Source organism: Catharus ustulatus, chromosome 2 (assembly GCF_009819885.2).
Source record: "Catharus ustulatus isolate bCatUst1 chromosome 2, bCatUst1.pri.v2, whole genome shotgun sequence".
Taxonomy (NCBI): domain Eukaryota; kingdom Metazoa; phylum Chordata; class Aves; order Passeriformes; family Turdidae; genus Catharus; species Catharus ustulatus.
The window spans coordinates 94,059,904-94,080,475 of NC_046222.1; the positions used below are offsets into that span (position 1 = coordinate 94,059,904).

General features: G+C 39.2%; 1 protein-coding gene across 2 annotated transcripts in view; it reads right to left on the reverse strand.

Moving 5' to 3' along the window:
- TBC1D8 (TBC1 domain family member 8) overlaps positions 1 to 20,572 on the reverse strand; it is a 48,225-nt gene that overhangs the window by 20,566 nt on the left and 7,087 nt on the right. Inside the window, exons 2-5 of one of the 2 annotated variants that reach the window (XM_033051201.1) lie at positions 13,786 to 13,896; positions 9,181 to 9,299; positions 7,596 to 7,824; positions 3,709 to 3,949 (exon numbers count right to left, since the gene is read on the reverse strand). In XM_033051201.1, the coding sequence (XP_032907092.1) occupies positions 3,709 to 3,949; positions 7,596 to 7,824; positions 9,181 to 9,299; positions 13,786 to 13,896 (700 nt within the window). Of the gene's footprint in view, positions 1 to 3,708; positions 3,950 to 7,595; positions 7,825 to 9,180; positions 9,300 to 13,740; positions 13,897 to 20,572 lie in introns of both variants that reach the window. The other variant, XM_033051200.1, reaches the window with a different exon arrangement.

The following is a 20,572-nucleotide window of genomic DNA, read 5'->3' on the forward strand; positions in this document are numbered from 1 at the left end:
TCATGGAACTAATAAAACTAGAAGCAACAAACTGTTGTACCAAGACAGTTGCAAAAGACTACCTCAAAGCACAGCCCTTCAGGGCTTCTTAATAAATTAGAAGGTTGTATCAACAGGACCCCCTTGGGAATCTGTCTTAGATTAGCTTCTGTTCCATGTCTTCATCAGCAACCTGTATGATGGATCAAGAGTTTGTTGCTAAACTTGCACTTGATGCAAGGCTGGTAGAGGCTAATGAACATAACAACAGGATCAGCTTCAGATTTATATTCATAAACTTAAGGGATGCTGTGGGAAAAAAGGTATTACAAATATTTTCAGCTGTACATCATAAGTTTCACAAATGCAGCATGGAGATGAACTCCACCAGCAGCCATCCTCTGGGGTTACACAAGCTGAACAAGAGCCAACAGCCTCGTGCTCACAGCAGGAAGGGAACACAGGCTGCAGAAGTGCATGGCCACCAAGATGCAGCATGGCAGCCCCATGCTGGCAAGGTTTCTGGAGCAATCCTATATCCCACCACCACACGCCTGCCCCCACATGGCATCAGTGATGAATGTCCAGAGAAGGGTGACCAGAATGGCTAAAATCCAGACTGATAACAAAACCCTGGTGGAAGTTAGCTTAAAGTGCAGTTTTAGTGCAGTTTAAAGAAAAAAAAGAGAAAGAAGATGCGTATCAACCTTCAGATACACAAATGATTGCTCTAAAGTGAGCACCTCTGATCTCTTCAATAGTACTGGGTAGAACAAGAAGTGATGGACTCAAAAAGTGCCAAAGATTCGACTTAGACCTCTGACTTCTAAGTGACAGAACAGTGAAGAACTGGTATGGATCCTGATATTCCCATTACTGCAAATCCTATAAAAGACATTAGGCAATCACAAAGAGATAACCTCTACCTTTTGTTACAGAGAGGTAATAAAAAGAGGTTCTTCCCAGTCACATTCTCCTTGTTGCTCAAGGTTTAAAGCATTCTCAGATTCCTTCTCTGGAGGAATAAATGCAGATTGAAGTGACATTTATGACTCAGGATACTTCAAACAGTTTCCATTGAGCTTAGATCAGCGTTAACAACTTTCTTTGCCTTCACATGAAGCAAAGTCATTCTCACTGGTAATTCACAGTTAAACATAAGAAAAGAAACTGATGTGGTTAGAGCCTGAGAAAACATATCACACTGTTGAAACCTTACTGACACCAGCACTAAAGCTTTTAAAATGTGGGTTCTGCTCTGGAGAATTTCTCACTACATTTGAGAAATGCAATGGTTATTTTTGCATCCTGAAAGAGATGGAAATTAAAAGTACAAGAAACCTATACCAGTGAGTGTTGCACCCTTCCTTTTAAAAAAGGAAAAATAGTGACCCTATCTGTTCCAGTAAAACTGTATGGCTCATACATAGGTCTGCAAGAAATGGCTTTTGTAGGTACCAAACACATCAGTTTTACTTTGCTTTTTATGGCAATGACCTCAATTAATCCCTTCATAATCCATTGTTCTGTGCCTTAACATTTCATTAAACAGCACCAAAAATTGCATACTGACTTGTTTGACTCTGGCCATGTTATAATTTGTGTCACAGGCTGTGGGCCTAATCCCACAGTGTCTCTGAGTCCCATCCCTCCACTGCTCAGCAATATGACCCCAAGAGTCTCAGGAATGGCAAAGGTTTATGGTTTTCAGACTGTAGAATACACAGATCATGACGGCACTGAAAATGTATTTTTTTAAAAATAAAGATATTGAAACAAGCCTCTCACCAAGGAAAGCCAAGCAAACAAAAGCCACCTACAGCAACTTCATTAATTTGACAGAGCTGGAATAGTTCCAATGATGTGTGTGTCTGCTTTCATTTTCATAGATTACTATTTGCTTCCAAATCATGTACAAGAGTTAACAATGACAATTATTAGTGGGAACATGTTGAGAGGAAAGTAATTTTCTCATAGTTCTACAATGACTTCAAGAAAAAAAGCAGCAACCAAAACTTCAAAAAAAGTACGACATCCCCCCCAAACATGTTAACACTAAAAACCAGTTTATCCACTATTCAAACTACAGTGTTGCTACATCACTTTACATCAAAGTAGTTGCTGAAGTGGGACAAAGGGCAACAGAAACAGCAACTTATCCAACCACTACCTAGTTCATGCAGAGGAAATGGGATTTTGGTATCTTCCATGTTTCCCTTTCTGCCATCCCAAATCACAGCACAGATCAGAGAACATCTTGACCAGGAAATCTCCAGTAAATATATTTCCTGTCCTTCTTTCTCCCTCTGTTCCTTTAACTTTCTTTTTTCTTCTTCAGTAGGAGGGAAGGAGAGAGAGAGAATCTGTTTGAGTAAGTGTGTAGGATTGTTTCTCTTGCTTGACTGCTAATAGACACACTACTTTTCCAGAATGCCACAAGGTACTTACACGTTGATTCCCCAAGAGCCCCTTTTCATAGCATATTACTAAGCTTATACTTTTCTTTACAACTGTAATTTTATTTTCTTTCCACTCAGTTAGTCCCCCTGTTTCAAAGACTATTTTGAGAAATGACAATGACAAAAATTGGTAGATGCTGAAAAATAATCTCCCCCCAGGAGATAAAAAGATGTTTAAGGTTGCTCATCACTGTATTACCTCAAGTGAATTCTTCAATAACATCACAGATGAAATCATGGTGTCGGTGATTTTCTTTAATGTGTGTACGTATGAAATTGCAGAGGAAGTCCATTTTACTGTTTTAAACTCCATTATGAAACTTTGCAAAAGTGTTACCTGAGCTATAGGCCCACCACCACTGTAAAAACGTCCCTCAGAAACAATAAAATGGCTACTGGCCTCTCTTTTTTGGGAAATGATACCATGCATTCCTAATGTTTTAGTCAGGAAGCAACACCTGGGTGATTCCCTTCACACTCCTGGCAGAGGGAGAGGAAGGAAGAGCAAGAAAAGGCATGATTCAAGAGGAGGTAACTGCTCACCTCACATCCCATTCAGAAAAGAAGTGGTTTAAATCAGCACCTTAACCTTGATGCCCCAAGTAAATTCCAGTTTGGGCTATTCCACCCTGCCCACCTAAAATTCCTCAAGGCAGCTTCCCTCCCTCTTTCTGGAAACAGCAAATAAAACACAGAGTTGTGTGTTGTGTTACCAGTAGAGAAATAGCCATCAATCTTTCCCTGAGAGCCAAATGCATTTCTGTAGTGGGAGAGGAATGCAGAGATGCATTTCAGGGATGCAAGGGATAGAGCTGACAATAGCAATACCACAACTGTGTATTTTTAAAGTCCTTAACTGCTTGCTAAATTGGCTGTGGCACTCACACTAGTGTGAATTCCAATTAACGTTTCAGATATGATAAAAAGCAGTAATTGCAGAGAACTGAAGGCACTAGGAAAGCCTACATATTACCAAAAAATTAAGCAACATAATGCTGCTTTTCAGGGAAGATGGAAAATATCCCTTGTTGCAATCTTCCCTTCTGTGGGAACAGTATTTTTGAAACTTTGTGTTGTTTAAGGGAAGAATATAAAGTCGAAAAATGTATCTTGCATACAAGTTAAAATGCACCTTTTGGAAACACCATTACACATAATGAAGGCTCCTTTGCATCCAATCAAACAAAGCTTTGAAATCTTCCCCAGCTAACAAAGCAATCCGTGAAGCCCGCTCTTGAACCTCTGCTCATACAGCAGTTTAGCTTTTTACCTCTTGGTAATCTGAGTAGGATCCTGCAGGCCTGGATCCAGCTCAAAGATTTCATTATCCAGTAGCCGTCGGAGTGTCACATCTGCCAGTTGCTCCATGATTCTGAAAGCCTCGGTGATATTGAGGAACGTGGAGAAGTCACGCTCTTTATTTGCTGTAGTGACACGGACTGTGTCGGTCATGAAGACATTGGAGGTTCTTTCCAGTTTCTGGACCTCAACCCAAGGAATGATAAGTTTCACTGCAATCCAAGAGAAGAGCAAAAGTGGGTTGGAAACTTTGCTTATGTCTTTCAGAGCTGGGAAACAATCAAATTCAGAATGAAATGCAAACCAAAGAGGAGGGAGAAGAATTTTTATGGGCAAGACCAAGCACATGCTGAAATGACTGTTATGACTCTGCATTCAATCTCACCCACTCCAAAAGACATGCCTTTTTCAGAGTCTCCCCCTCAAAATTTTAACTATCTTCACAAGAAATGCTAGACTGGGGTGTGGTGCCTTTGCAGAACATCTGCCATATGCTGTGCTCATAACTCCTTTACAAGTCATTTCTGCAGTCTGCTTCCTTACCATCAGAAGAAACACTTCATCTCCAGAATACAAAGATAAGAGGGAAAGGCTTTGGGATCTCCTAGAAACAAAACTGTAGGTAGGTGGAAAACCAATTACAGACACAGTTACTTTAGCTTTTAAAATAAAACTAACTCCCATCCAAAAGAAAGCTTTTTTTGGAGACTGCCATAAAGTGTAATTACTACTATAAACAAGACATTTTAAAAGCTGCCTAGGCACTGGGATCTTCCCGGTTTGGTTACATTTTACTGAGAAGATGCACAGGCACATCTTGCCTGAATCATTAACTATAGTCAGACTTGTTTATAGAAAACAAGAAGTGTACAACATTGATCTCTATACTTAAAGCTCTTGAATCATAGAAATACAAGTGGCAAACAGAATCAGCTTACTTTAGGTAGCTACTGCAGGATGTTACTTGCCTCACACAAAACTCAGGGTAGCAATTAGGCTGAAAAGGATTTTAAAATAGATTCAATTTCTTCTTACAACTGTTGGAAGCTTCCCACCCAGACTTCCCTGTGCCAGAAACATCAAGACTACACCCCCTAACATCCCTAGCTGCTCTCCTGATGCCAATAAAGCAATAAAAGGCAGTAATAACAAACATTGTCATATATATACGACACTTGTCCAAGATCATTAATTACATAAGGAGCTACCCTCTGCAAGTTTTCTGTACTACATGAACCACAGCTGTCAAGATTATTTGCAGATTGCATTTTTTCTTACTTAAATAAAGCAGAGCTGCATCAACATGCACAGACTGTTGCAAATGGTCATAAAATCAACTGTACCAGCCCAGCCAAGGGAAGAAAGATTAAATAATGTCGCAGCAACAGCACTGCTGTTCAGGCAGGTCAGAACCACACAGGCTCTGCAGTGTTGGTTACAGAAAAAGCACAACAGCCTGTACAGGACCCAAGCCACTGATAAAAGGTACAAAGTCTTCAGAAAGTTTCAGAAAAACACAAATTTAATTTTAAAATGTGAAGAAAACCTTGGCATGCCCTTTTCAAGCTATCTGACGATCTAAACCTCTGAAATCCTACAAATACTTGGAGGCTTAAGATAAAAGGGGACTTGTCCTGGAAAAAAAATTTCCATGGAGTTTATAGTCACATAAGCCACAAATTAATTTTGTAAGAAGTTGAAAACAGGTTCTAATATTGCATTCCAGGTCACTTAACACAAAATGAAACAAGAAGAAGAGAAAAGACTTGCCAGAAGCACAAGACTTAACACCTTGCCTATAAAGGGATTTCAGTCTACAATTTGGGGAGATTCTTATAGAGGTGAAACACAATTGAGCTCTAGTTTTATTGCAACTCATATACTTTTTTTCTCTGCATAGTATTGAAGAATGCAATAAATGGGATTTCTTAGCAATATTTATAAAACCAGATTTAACCAGATTTCATTTGTGATTGCTACCTGAAAAAAACAAAGGCAATAAATCACTTGTTCTGCATGTAATCAGCATCAGCTTCTCAAATAGTAACAACCAGAATTGTATTAATTCTGGATTATTCCCTGTAACACAAATACTTCATCAACATGACAAAACACTAGTCTAGAAACAGAAGAATCTGCTTCATCACAATCAAGGAAGTGGGAATCATTCTGGCATATATGCTGCTTCCCACTGAGCTAGGGAAGTTTGTTTAACCAAAAGAAAATTCAGGGGTTTTTCTCACATTTCCATGCAAATGTATGGGAACACAAAGACAATACAACTGACAACAATGGTTAATGAACAGTGTATTTTCCATGATCAAAATAAAAATTTGCAAACATGTAATCGTTTGTTGGGTTTGGGTTTTTTGTTGATTTTCATAAGGAATATTATTAAAGATAAGAGAAGAAATCTCTTCTTAAACAATACAGCATGACATTGTATTTCCATTATCATTTAACAACCTGTGGTATTGCATAAACAAAATTTCTGGAACCATATAAAGGGTTTTTTGCTCTCCCTCCTCCTTCCACTGTTATCTGTCATTAATAAGTATCATTTTTGCTTTGTGTCCTTTGGCAGACTGGCTATCTCAGATTTAATAAGAGAAAACATGCAATGATAATAAGTAATGATTGACAGAGGATATTATTTAATACTAACCAGAGAACAAGGAGATTAAACAAGAACTCAGATACCTAGTATATATCAAAAAATTCCATTCTACTCTTCCCAGCAAAACTCAGCTTTTGTTTTTATAGTGAATAGCAAACTTAACTGCATTTCAAACATAACTCTTCCACCTTTTGCTGGTATGACAAATAATTAACTTGAAATAATATAAGGGAAGAAAGGACCGCCAGCTCTAAGCACGTCTTGGTATGTTTTCAGTCTTAGAAACTACAAGTTACTATCTTTTTTAAGATGTGCTTCATTTTTACATACAACTATATCTCAATATTAAATTCAGATGGAATATGGCAAAGTTTTCCTAATTGTTATAACAGACAAATATTGCTATACCTACAGCAGTACAAGTTTCTATTGTTAACCTTGCTTAAGTTCCAGCAGGATAAACAGGCCTTAAAAGGCTAGAGCTTCATGCATAATTTTACTAAACAGAGAAATGCTATAGAGTTTAAATGGCTACATTCATTTTTACCACCTTACATCTGTTACTTTAATTTTTATCTTCTAATATCTATTCTGACAGGCTTTTCACTCACACAATTCTTTCTCTGTAGAGGAACATCACAACCAAATCCTTGGAACTTGCTGAACCATCTGAAAGTCTAAAAAGCCCCAGGACACACTTCTTGTGACCTTACTGCAGTGCTATTCAGAAACACAAACAAATCCCTAAATCACTGTTGTCTTTCCTTAAAAGCTCTGAATTTTCACCTGGTTCTCGAGGGCACATTCCTTTTAAGTTTAGGCAGGCAGCATGACTCAGGCATCCCTGGCCCCACCAGCCTTTCCCCTAACAGCCTGCAGCAATATGGTAACTCTGCTTCCCTGCCTGTGGGAGGGACCCATCCTTACTCACCGTTTTCAACACTAAAACTCCTTATTTTAGAACTTGTAGGAGGTCTGCTACATCTTAAGGTTGCTTCACCATGTCAAAAAGAAAAACCAGATAGCAACTATGTCTGTGTGCTCTTGCAGCGTCATTTTTATTACTGGATTCATATTAAAATAGAAAGGCTGAAGTGAAAATTAAATTAAACAGGATTTTTGACCTGAACAACTAAAAACTGAGAAACTAAACTTCAAAGGTGAACCAGGCTTCTTGTTTTTAAGTGTAGTTACATTTATATCTCCCCCCAGCATAAGATTTCTTATGCATTTACACTTACATTCTTTGCCCAGGAAGAAGGAATAAAAACAAAGATGATTGATGCTCAAATAAAGCCAGCCTTGCCGAGGAACTTTTCCTTTCCAACAGCAACAGGAATAATAGGTGATCAACTTCTCTGCTTCAGGGAAATTAAATCTGGATTCAAATTTCACCAGGGCTTCTCGGAACTTCTCGGGGTCTTCCTCCTGCTCAGCAAGCTTGCTGCTCGTTTCCTCTGCAATCAGTGCCTGAGCCCAGAACAAGACCATGTATCAGGATAAAGCTACAGCACTCACACTCAGGCAAGTTGCTACAAGCTACCCATTCAAATTTTAATAATGCAACACTTTCTTACAAACAAATTCCAGTCAACTTGCAATTTTCACAAATGGAGAAATTTCTCTGGTGCTTGCATCTCTCATACATTTTGAGTGCTCCCAAAGCAAGACTTTTGGGGTCTTCTTTTCCTTATACAGAGTTTTTCCAGTGAGTCTGGTAGAACCGTATCTCTGCACTTTCACTATGGCTTATGACTGCTCTTATTTTGTATATACAGAGCAGAAGTAAGAGTACCAGTTGTGTGTATACTGACCAATACTATTTACCTAAGAAAAACCTATGCAAAGCAGTCATGTGTCAGTAACTTGAGAAATGCTTGGAACCATTACAAACAGAGTTTCAAGAACATCTACATAAATATAATTAGGATTTCAGACTTTTAATAGTAGTATTACAACAAAGGAGTTAAGTATGCATTGCACAGTGCAGACAAATAACCCACATGTTACAGCACCTGGTATAGTCTGCAATTACCAATCAGTCCTAATACACTAAAGGTCTACAGCAGGTACAAGGGTCCAAAAACTGGATTTAACATTAACTAATGAAACCTGAAGAATTTTAAATATGTGTTGCATTAGGTAACAGGCTGTCACTGTGTTTTATCAAGAGAGATTAATTGTATTTGTTATTTCACTGTACTTAAGACAATATGCCTTTTTTCAGAGAAAGTTGGATAGAAACCAAGATTTGTACAATGATGTTTTGCGTTTGTCCCCTTCTTCCCCAGATTTAGAGCCCACAGAGCTCACAGCAGCAAGGTTGAAATTCACTAAAGACGTTGTATTCCTACAAAATTTCCAAACTGGAAAAGAGGCTACGGAGGGAAGAGCATCCCACTAAAACTCTTAGCAAGAAAAGTCTTGTAGCAGGACCCAAGATACAGCAGCCACCAGTGAACCCACACCCCCACCCAGCCATCAACCAAGCTCCTCCTAGAGTATATATTTCGTTAAAAGCAGAGCTCAGGACACCAGGCTTTTTAAATTACTCCCTACGGGCCATTGTTATTTTTAATCTGATTTATGGTCCCAAAATTCCTTTACTCTTAATATTCTTTAACCTTCCAAAAGGATGCTTATTTCTCCAACCCTGTGGTGAGTCAACAACTTCATGTGCTGGCCACATCAGGTGCAAGAGCCATTTAGAAAACAAGTAATATTTATATGGTCAAAACCAAGGATGAGTGACAACAGTTTCATGACATTCTTCTAATAAACCATATGTAATCGGTTAGGGGAAGGTGAAAGTGAGAGTTTCCTTACCTTCACTTTTCCTTTGACAAAACTAACAATATCTTCTTTATTGTCAAACACAGACAAAGTATGGAGCAAGTTTTGTTCCAGCCATTCCCAGTGCTGGTTTATTTCCTCTGCAGTGGCACCTAGAAAAGCAAAAAATAGTATATTGAAACTAAGCCTATAAAATAAAACTGAAAGGAAGGGGGAAAAGGTAATAAAACACACTATTTCATAAATTTATTATGAGAAATTGAACTTTCAACCTCAGAATTCTTAGTAGCAAACAGGTCAAAAAGGTCTTGTTCATAGCAGCATAATTAGAGAAAAACAAAATCCTCATTGTTTTAGAGAATTAGTTTTAGTGCTTTTAGTTTTATCTTCTCAAATACTCTCAGCCAGCAAATGCTGCATTAAAAGTCAAAGCAGAAAAAACAGCAAAACTTCATCCTGAGCTGCTGGACTGCAGCTTATTCTGACATGACGTTCTGTAAGTGGCCACTGGAAAGTTTTGATTAATGCCCTGTTCCCAAAAGTCCCTGATCTTCCTCTCTCCCTCCCTCAATACACACATGCACACAAATCCCACACACAAACACATGCACACCCTTTGAGAGGAAGACAAAGCCCTCTATAATAAATAAAATCCCTAAAAAAGAGTTTGGTTCAGCAACCAAAAGGTTCTACAACAGCACATTTCTACAGTCTGGGGAATAAATAAAGCAAACAGAAATCTTTGACTAATACAGCTTTTCAAATCTTTAAAGCTTCTTTCTCTAAAGATTTGAGGGGTTTGCTGGTTCTTTAAATGTAATGTGTTCACACTAACCCCAGAAATAATATTTCACTCATTATTTGCTTTGGCTCTTTCTGCTTGAAACTGAATTGTCTCTGCATGACACAGTGACAGAAAAATCATAGCAAGATGGGCACCATACAGGGACATCAAGGGAAAATACAGCCCCTCCAGATCTCACTGGTCAGTAATTAGACATTATATTTAAAAAACTAAAGGCAGTAATAGCTGCTTCTCCTAGTGCCTTGCTTGTGAAAGAAAGAAAAAAAACAGCTGTATGTAAGAGACATCCAAATCACACATGAATTTAATAATAAAATTAATCTCAAACAGAAGACCCATTCTTTCAAAATTTGTTTCATGTGTACATTAGTGATGCATCATGCTGCCAAACAACAACAAAAAATGATAAATTTAGGTAAGGATTTTCCACTTCCCTCTGCTCTGTTTTCCATGCAGAATGCCAACTGGCAGGGAAATGTTCCAAGCTTTAACTTCCCTGACAGGAAGGTCATGTAATGGAACTTTTTCAATATCATTAATCAAGGTTAAATTTAAATTTGAAAAAATCATAAAATTAGAGACACTTAAAAGCCCTGTAGGTTAAGAAAGCAAATTATAGAAATGCTTAAGAACATTTGTAGAAATACAGTAATTTTATACTGAAATGGCTGCGCAAAGCAAATACTGAGCTGAGTTTTTATTTCTGAGTAACCTAAAAGATACCAAGTGTATGGGCAAGCTGCTGGGCTGCCTTTTGTGAAATAAGCTGTGAGCAAGATCCCTTTCATAGCACCATTCACACTACTGGGACTGCTCGGAGCCCAGGCAGCTGCCATATCCCACAGGGATCCTGCAATCTCTCCTGCCTGCCTCCAGGGTTTCTGTTCAAATACCAAAACATCATTTTTGCCCTTTCATTTGGCCAGGCCAACTCAACTTTTTGAGTCCCTTCTTTACCCCTAATTCCTATTTTGTAGTTTAAAATTGTCCTGTGATTTGACCCAAGCATTGCCAGTCTCTTACATCCATTCCTTATTCTTCTTCCTGTGCTGATGTTCTGTGCAGCATTTTATTCTGCCTTCTACCCATCTCGTTCACCTGCTCATGCCAAGTGTTTTGTCTAACCACTGCCTCATTCTTCAGAATCTTTTCTTTAAACCCACTTCTTACAACTCCTTTGCTCTACCTCTCCTAAAACCAACCTGCTTGATTAGGATTTGAGTTTCTGTTTTGGCCATGAACCTTCTGGAAAATTTCAAGTGGCTCTACACAAGGGGTAAGGTTAGCCTTTTTTTTTTTTCTGTACTGTATAACATAATTAAAACAACTCTGCCAGAACAGCCATGCAAGCATCAGACTTCCTAGCACCCTCCTGAGATTTGCAAATGTCTGTAACACAGATCTGACCCTTATGCATATATTATCATTTAAGCTTACAGCTCCTGGAACAGAGGACTGCCAATACACAATGCAAAATGTTGTTTTATTTAACTGCCTGATGACATCATGGTTATCCACAATGAAGTTACACTGGGAGACTGGAAGGAGTTCCTGGAGCTGCTCCTTGTCATCACTGTACAGCAGCAGGAACTTTAATGTGACTCATTGCTCCTTCCAAAGCCAGTAAGAGATGCCTAACACCAAGTCTGCATGTATGAAATGCCTTGGTCAGACAGGGCAGAGCTGGGTGAGCAGCAATGACCACTTCTCTGACGGGAATGTCCTTTTCCAGCTTCCCAAGAAGGTGATGTTCCTCTGACTCCTATAGCCAGCTCTCTTCTGGACACTCAAGGCAAGATTTCACAGCAGCAATATTATTCACAAACAGCTTCTGCTGCCATGAGTCTTTAGTTCTGCACAGCTCTGACAACTGTGTATGTTCTACCCACGCAGCACACAAAACAGACCCCTCTGCTTTCCACTCTATAACTATAAATCTAATTTTCTCAGGGATGAGCAACCATTCAGAAGAGCTAAAAAGAATTTTGCAGAACATTAATCATGCAAGTTTGTCTCAGCAAAATCCTTAGCCATTCCAACCCAGCAAGTTTTTCATTTGTAGATCCTTCACAAAACAAAAAACCAAACAAAATTCTGTGTGCAGTAAGAGTGTGGGTGGGGCAAGGATCAGCCCCAGAAAGTAGTATTGCATATGTTCAAATAATCAAGAAGCCATGAAAGCAACACTTTTCCAGTGAAAGCTACCTGATTTCATCACAGGACTGTAACAGCATGAAGCTCTTAAATTTCTCCATGAGATGGCATTACTCAAATACAAAAAGGAGGGGAGGAGGAATAGAAAGCACAGAGCAATTGCAAAACTAAGAAAACCTAGTCAAAACAAAAACATCCTACATAGATTTTATGCAAGCTTCTTTCACACGGACATCTGGCCCAGGGAAAAATTCCCAGTATTAATGGAGAACATACAGAGGATCTCTGCTGAACCAAGGAAAAATTGTACATGCACATGTACATGAGCATGTACAGAGGAAAGGGTTAGGTTGAGTATATAAACTGACTCTTCCATTTAAAGGACTACTATGTCAAACACTATCAATGACATGCCAACATTTACATTACGTAACCATTCCATGGCTTGATATGTATAAGAAAGACTAGAATGGGATAGCATATTTTCAGTTGGAAGGGATCTACAACAATCACAGAATAGGAAAGGTTGGAAGGGACCACAGTGGGTTATCAGGTTCAACTCCCTGGTCAAGCACGGTTATCCCAGAACTCATTGCACAGGATTGTGTCCAGATGGTTCTTAAAAGTCCCCAGCAAGGGGGACTCTACAACACCTCTGGGTAATCTGTTCATTTAGTAACAGGCCCACTTTACTCTTTGTTTTCCTTTTGCTATTGATGCATTTCAAGAAGCTCTTCAGGTTTTCCTTGAAATCCTGGAAATCATCTAGTCCAACTGCCTGACCACTTCGGGCCTGACCAAAAGCTGAAATTACTAAGGACATTGTTCAAATGCCTCTTAAACACTGGCAAGTTTGGTGGGACATCAATCACCTCTCAGAAGGAATCCTGTTTCAGGATTTGGCCACCCTCTCATTAATGAGATGCTTCCTAATGCTCCCCAGTCACAGCTTTGAACCATTCCTAAAGAAAAACTGTAATTTTCGATGCTAGGATATTTTGAATGGGAGCAGAAGAGATAAGAACAGCCCTGCACACTGGCCAAGCAACAGCACGATGAATGGAACTCCAGACGGCTTGTACTGGGTCATGGCAAGGTCACTGCAAGTAATGTCAACATCACCATCCTGAAGATGAGCTTGACTTTCAGAAGTTGCAGAAACATTGCAAAAGGGATTAGTGCATAACAGATCAGGAATTTGACTTTCCCTCCCTCCTCAACCACTCTCCCTCCTATATCTGCCAAATATTCCAGTTATATTTCATTATAGCAAAATGTGTGAAGACATTTCACAGTAAGCAAGCAAAAGACTAGGCTGGTGAAAGCCTACACTAAGTAGCTTCTTGCTGTAAGAGACTACTACTACTGTAGGAAAAGACATGCATAGGAACAGAACCACATCACTTTGCAACAGAGAAAATTAACACAGCAAACCACCCTCAGCTAAACAAGTTTTTCATTGAAACTTAGTGTTCCTAGGTAACACTTCTTCAGCGATTTTAACCAGAGGTTAATTTGGTTGTTAAACAAGCTTTCCACACGCACACAACTAGCTGGGGTTACCTTGAGCTTCCTGGACATGCAGACACTGACCATGCTCAGAATCGGTTTGGGGTTTTCCGTCTGTGACTCACCAATAGCTATGGCCCAGTAAACTTCTGATCCATTCAATAACTCACCACATGCAATGGCAGAGTAAACCTGTGAGCCTGGAACTTGGAGTAAAATTCGAAACGGAGCAACGCGTGCATTAGAGTCTAACACGGCATCCAGGGCACCAACCAAGCGACCTGCAAAGAAAAAAGGGGGAAAAGAGGATTAACACTTCCATAAAAGAGAGTTTTCACTTCCACAGCCTGCAAGTTGTTTCACATTTAAAGCTGTAAAATTAAAATACAGAATATAATGGTAAAATTTCTTCCCCAGATTTACAGGTGCTCAGAATGCAAAAGGCAAACCAGATTAGAAGATCAAAAGCATACAGAATTCTCTGTGTTTCTGGTTTTGCCTCATATATATGTATATAACCACAGAACTGAAGTGGAAAGACCTGAGGGCATCTTCAGAAGTTACTGTTCCAGCCCTGCTCTGAAGTTGGATAAATACACCTGTAAGTGGTGTTTGTCTAACCTGTTCTTCAAAACCTGCCACGATCAAGATGCAACAGCTTCCCCAGGTAGCCTCTTCCACTATTTTCATTAAATATTATTACAAAAAACAAACAAAAAACCAAATCAAAACAAACAAACAAACAAACAACAAAACCAAACAAACAATAAACCAAACAAAACACAAAATAAAACCAAAACCCAAACAAACAACCCTATCCCGAACAAACAAGTCAACTACCACAATCTTAAATTTTCTTGCTGGAAATTAATCTTGCTCCTTGGAACATGCAAAGTAATTGGCCACATGCACTGCTGATATTAATGTTCAACATAATGAAAAAGTAACATCATGGTTTCCCACCCCTTAATGATTTTTCTTTTTCTTTAGAAAATCCAATCACCTCATCTCCTTACGGGTCATTTTTTTCAAACAGCTCACTGTTCTCGAACTTATACTGGAATCTCTCCAGCTTATCTTTAAGTATGGTACCCTGAACTGGATCTGGTGCCCACTGCTACTGAAGTCTCAGCCACTAGCAGAATGGAGGATCACCTCCTGTATCTCACATATGTACCACGGTATTCAAGAAAGCTTGCAGCAGTATCCCACTGTAGAACAGCACTTGATTTCAAAACACAAAAATTAATTTTGAAGAGCAGCAGCAATTGCTGACCCGAAAAAAGACTTTCCAGTCTGGATGATGCCTGGAGTTTCTTGTTACCCATTCCCCTGAGTGGACAAAACTAAGCTATCAATGAAAAAGTTATCTGAATGCCATGATTTGCATATGCAAGCTGTCATATTAAAGTAACTCAGAATTGGTTTATGATGCTTACAAATAGCAACTCAGGGTTTTATACTCAATTTTCCTGTGCATCCTGCAGAGACACATTCTCCTAAGGAGAGAGATGGCAGAGAATGATGAACAGCTTTACCATGTTTGTTTTAGTATCTAAAGTATCTAGGAAGTTTTCTGCAATACTTTTTTTTTTCCGCTTTGCACATGTAACTTTTTCAACTTGTTGTATTTTTGTTTCTTCACCATTAACCCAACACAAAAGGAACTAATCTCTATCTCCAAAAGGTTTGCCAGCCCTTGGCACCACATGCTGGCATTCTCCAGTCCATCACCCAAGTGATTAATGGAAATAATGGAGACCTACAAAGTCCTAATTGCCTTCTCACTTGGATAACAAATGACAGCTAATTAATTTGAGTATAACACAACCAAACAGCATTTCAACCACTTTCCGGTCTAGAAGCTGTAAGAAGCTCACATGGAACAGCATCAACAACCTGAGAGTAAGGAAAACTACATTAAATACTTCCTCCTTGCATACACACACAACATGGACGATGCTTTCAAAGCCAAGCAGAAGTTGGACACAAGATGTCTTAAAACTGTACAGTGAAACATCCTTCACACTTTAATATGAGACCAGATATTACACCCATCAACTCAAAATGGAGATCTGAATTTGCAGACTGATGACACATGTAATATCTGAAATTGCTATATGTTTTCCTATAACTACAAGAAAAAAAGCACAAAAACGCATCCTAGTATAAAAGGTAGTAAATCAGCTGTGCTCACAGAAAACAGTGTGCAGAAAACTTTGGTGTGCAGTCTTCAAAACAGTTGGATTAAAGCCAGTAAGACAGCATCAAATGATGCAGAGAACAAAAACAGGGTTTAACTTTCAAATTTCATGAGAATTGAGACACCTCAGAAAAGAAAAAGAAGAAGTATTTCCATGCTGTGCATGTTTTGCCCTGATGATAGGCCTAGGAGAAAGATTTCTTTTTCATTTCACTAAAGTCATAGAAAAAAGTCAACTAACAGCAAGTGCTACCAAAATCCATAGAGAATGCTTAATGAACATCTGATTTGTGAAATACCTTTTTTTTCCTTTCAGAAACCATAAAAAAGCACATGAAAGCACAGAAGCAGCTGCAAAGTTTTGCTTTACTAATTCTTAGCCTGTGCAAAATTAATTCCTTTTTCTCTTCCTGAATAACAGACCAGAAAACCCAATTCCTCTTCTCACTATTTACTTCTGCTTACAATTTCCATTTTGCTTACAAACTATTAAAAAGAAACCCATTCCTCCTTCAACTGTACAAAGAAAAAATCATGTCCCTTTTCTAAATTACCCATAGCTAAAATATTAACTGAAGATAACAAAGAGGAGCCAGAACCAAGACACAAAGAGAAGAAAAAACGTGTGGCCATCAGGATACCTGGCAGAATAAAGCCTAGGTGCCCTCTAGGAGGGCTTTGCAAGGGAACAGAACTCCACACATAAATCACTCTGAGCCATTGCTCTGGCTGACAGAGAGTCCTGTCCCACATCTGCCAGGAGGGGCTGCAGTAGGGACACAAGGCAGCAAAGGAAAATAAGCGCACGTATTGCTAAAGTTGAGCAAGTACAAAGAGTGTGTTCCATCCCCTTGTTTGGGGCTCCTTTATTTTTTGGATGAGACACTGAGAAAGGTAGAGAACAGAGAAAAGAGATTACTAAGAGTGCATTTGCAGAAGAATGAAAAGATTCAACACTAATACATACACCCTGGTCAATATGGTAATTTAGTTGAAACTGTGGTAACAAGAAAATTATAAAAACTGGAAGCAAAATTTTTCCAGTGCAAGTTGCCTCATAATTCATTTGGGATAATTTCTGCATTGTAACATTGAAAAACAACCAACCTAAAGATCCCTGAGTGACGAAACAAACAACAGTACACTGATTATGAAACCTGCTTTGAAAAATACCCAACTTGTGAGAAAACACCTTTCTCATAACATGTCCAAACAGTTGGTTCCATGGAAGGGTGTCTTATAAAACAGAATCTGTTTAAAAAACAGAAGGGCATCTGGCCAGCAAGATAAATTACATTAAGATCCCCTGGCTCACATATTGATGCTTCAGCTTCAGTCAGGGTGATGCAGACCTCTTCCACAACACAGACAATAGTGAAACCATTTATACTTCATGACAGCAAACAATGAAAAAGAAACAGAAGTAGAAGAGGAAAAGAGAACTGCTACCCTGGTTTTCTTCCCAAAACTCCCTGGTTTTTTTTTACCCCATATGAGACAAGATCTTTTGGAGGAACTTAAAAATTCAGAGTAGCTCTTCCCCTTTAATGAGCCACTTCACCAACTTTGTCCGTTTTCTGACCTCCCAAGACACAGAAATATTTCAGGAAAAGCAATTAACCATACAGTACCTGTACTATGGAAAGCTGCAGACATGGGTATACAAAGCCTTCCACCAAAGACCACTGACAGAATAATGCAGGTTCCTCAAAAGGTGCAAGTTTCTTCATGTAGAAAGGATATTTTCAGACTAAAATTCATATGCAAATGTCTGGTGTAATATTGCATACTTTTGACACATATGGAGAAGAAGAGAGGAGAAGTTGAAAGACACTTTCCTACTGAAATTATATGCTTCTCCTTAATAAATCTAAACATTTTAGCTGAAAGCTTGATTTTAGATAGATGTCTCAACATCTACCTGTATTTTTCAGAAGTAAATTTATAAAACATATCTGGAAAACTCACTAGAAATCCCATGCTTTACTTCATAGTTTTTATTTCACTGAAACATCTACTTTCATGTATATTTGGTTGCTTGAATAAAGAAAATTGGATACCTTCAAATAAAACAAGTCTGCTGTATTACCAATTGCACATCTATTTGTATCAAATGTACATGCATACTATGGATACAATACAAGAAATAAACTGAAGTATGAAAATTCACAAGAAACAATTTCAAATTCTACAACAGGTAGGTACTGTCTCTCCTTTAGAGGTCAACCTGTGTCACGGTCCACACAACCTGAGCCAAATAGAACACAAACAGGACATCATGCACTATGAATTTGCTGAGAATTTCTTCACACATACACAAACAAAAATATTCATCAAGGATATTTCCATAAGGATCAGGTTCTCAAATGAACTATCAGAAGTGCACTACTATTCATCTTTGAAGACATGATTTCTTCACCCACACAAAGATAAGAGATCCCATTATAATTCATCTGTCATGTTCACAACTAACCAAGGAAAAGGAATATGTTTACAGTAAGTTAACTTGACACCAACTTCTACTAAATGTTGCATATCTTTCAAACTAAAGAATGTAGGCTCCTTTCCCGAGTCACTGTTAATTAGCCACAAGGGATTTCTAAAATTGTTTAAACTTACAAGATGTGGGGCAGAGGGTGAGTAAAGCTGAACTCAAACTAGAAACTCAAACTGAAAAACTATCTGTTACTTCCTCCTTTTATGACAATATTCATAAAACAGTCCAAGATACCCTCTACATACATCAAGATGATTTCTATCTACCTCCATCATATATTAAAAGCCTTAAAGGGAACATTTGAGAACTACTCAAAAATGGGGTGGTTGCTTCAGCAGCTAAACCATGCTGCATAGCAGATGGATTTGCATTCATCGCTTGCAGTCTGGGACCAATAAGTTAATAAAACCCTCCCAAAAAAATAAAACAAAAAGGGAAAAGGCCAAAGCTACCACTGCCTTTTTTCTTTTTCTTTTTTTTTTCGGTTGGGGGGGGTGAGTAGGAGGGGGGCACAGGGGAAAGAGGGAGGAGGAGAAGGAAAGAAAAAAGTGGAGATTTAAATCTAATTGACAAGGAAGCCTGAAGTTTCACAATACTCAGCATTGTTACCCTTTCAGTTCTACTGAACAGCCAGGATCTTTTGATTAACATGAACTATCCATCCATTACAAAGTGGGGAAGGAAAGCCAGTGTAGTTCAAAGAAGCAATTACATGTGGTACCTGCAATTGGTCAGTAAGGAATTCTGACGGCATTTTAAAAATCTGGGGAACAGTGGGTCAGATGCACAGAGGCACCTGTTCCCAAACAGCCCTGAACTTCCCAAATCAAGCCCCTCCACACCCCCTACAAAAATCAGAGGGGTGACAGAGTCTAGCCTGTGTCTCCAGCACCCTTTAGTCACTGTGCAAACAAACTGACTGCTGCAGAAGTTTGATGCAGAGAGGAAACAGTCCTTCAGCTTCTCCTATAAGTCTACTTAGAAGAAAAAAAAAAATACTTGAGATTTCCACTGCACCTGAGACCAGCTCAGCTGAACAGATGTGCAACAATGCCTAACTTAAAAGAGTATCTGCCAAACCTAGTCCTTCCAAGAAAATATGCACAGGACCACCACCTTACAAGGACCCAAATCAGATTGCCAAGATGTTCAGCAGCTCCAAAGCTGAGGTTTCTTTCAGCTGCAGGCACTTTCAAAGTCAAGAAATGACAGCACCATACGGTCTCTGGGGACTGCAGTGGCTGATCTGCAGGGACGTGGAAAAGAGCACTTGGTGGCTACTCACTCATATTATGCAAAGCCATGTTTTAAGTACTCATACCCTCTTTTTTTCAATCAGACTAGGTTATTTTTGTACGACAAAACCACCAAATTGGGTTTTTTTACAATTACAGTCACAGACCAGCATTGCTCCAGTGCAAAACCATGAAGTGAAAAGCATGCCTTCAAATTCATCCTTGGGAGCTCACTGCTGCTTGCTACATCTGCTCCACCAGAGAAAGCTGGAGGCAAAAAGAAAAATTAGCCCAGTTGTCTGAAAAAAGCTGTACTTTTACTGGAAAGGAGAAAGCTCTTCCAGGAAGTGGAAGGAGCTAAGAGTACAAGTTGCTTCGCAGTGGCTGCAGTTTTACAACAAGAGCTAATGGCTGCAAGAATCACCCTAAGCTGTTCAGGCATGGGAATTGGGAGAAAAGAACAAATCAAACAGTTCAGATGATCATAAAAATAAAGGTTTGGGGGTTTTTTAAGGACAGTGAAACTGAACTAACAGCTTCAATAAAGGAGAATTAATCTTGGCTCTTTGAGGCAGAGAAGCACTTCATACCCTGAATCCTAATTACACTTCACACAGTTTCCTCCATCCCACAATGATTTGCAAACAATTAGAATCTCAGAAGAGCCATGGTGGGCAGCAATTAGCCATGCTAGAGGAGGCAAGCAAACTGCCTGAAGGAACAGCCCACCACCAGGCAGAACACAGGGAGGGACACAGGGACACGTGGATATACCCATTCCCTACTCCCTGCCGTCCCTGTGCTCTAGCTGGAACAGAAAACTGCTTTTCACACCAACCAGAATAAGCTCAGCCTGACAAAAGGGCTCTCCTGGGACAGCATCAAATAGCACAGATTGCTTGCCTGGCTCTGCAAGGCATCTCAGAAACTCTCCCTAGGACCAGCGTCCTTGCTGAGAGAGGGATGGGGGAACTATAAAGCTGATCATCAACAGACCTCAACCACCCCACCACACAGGAGCC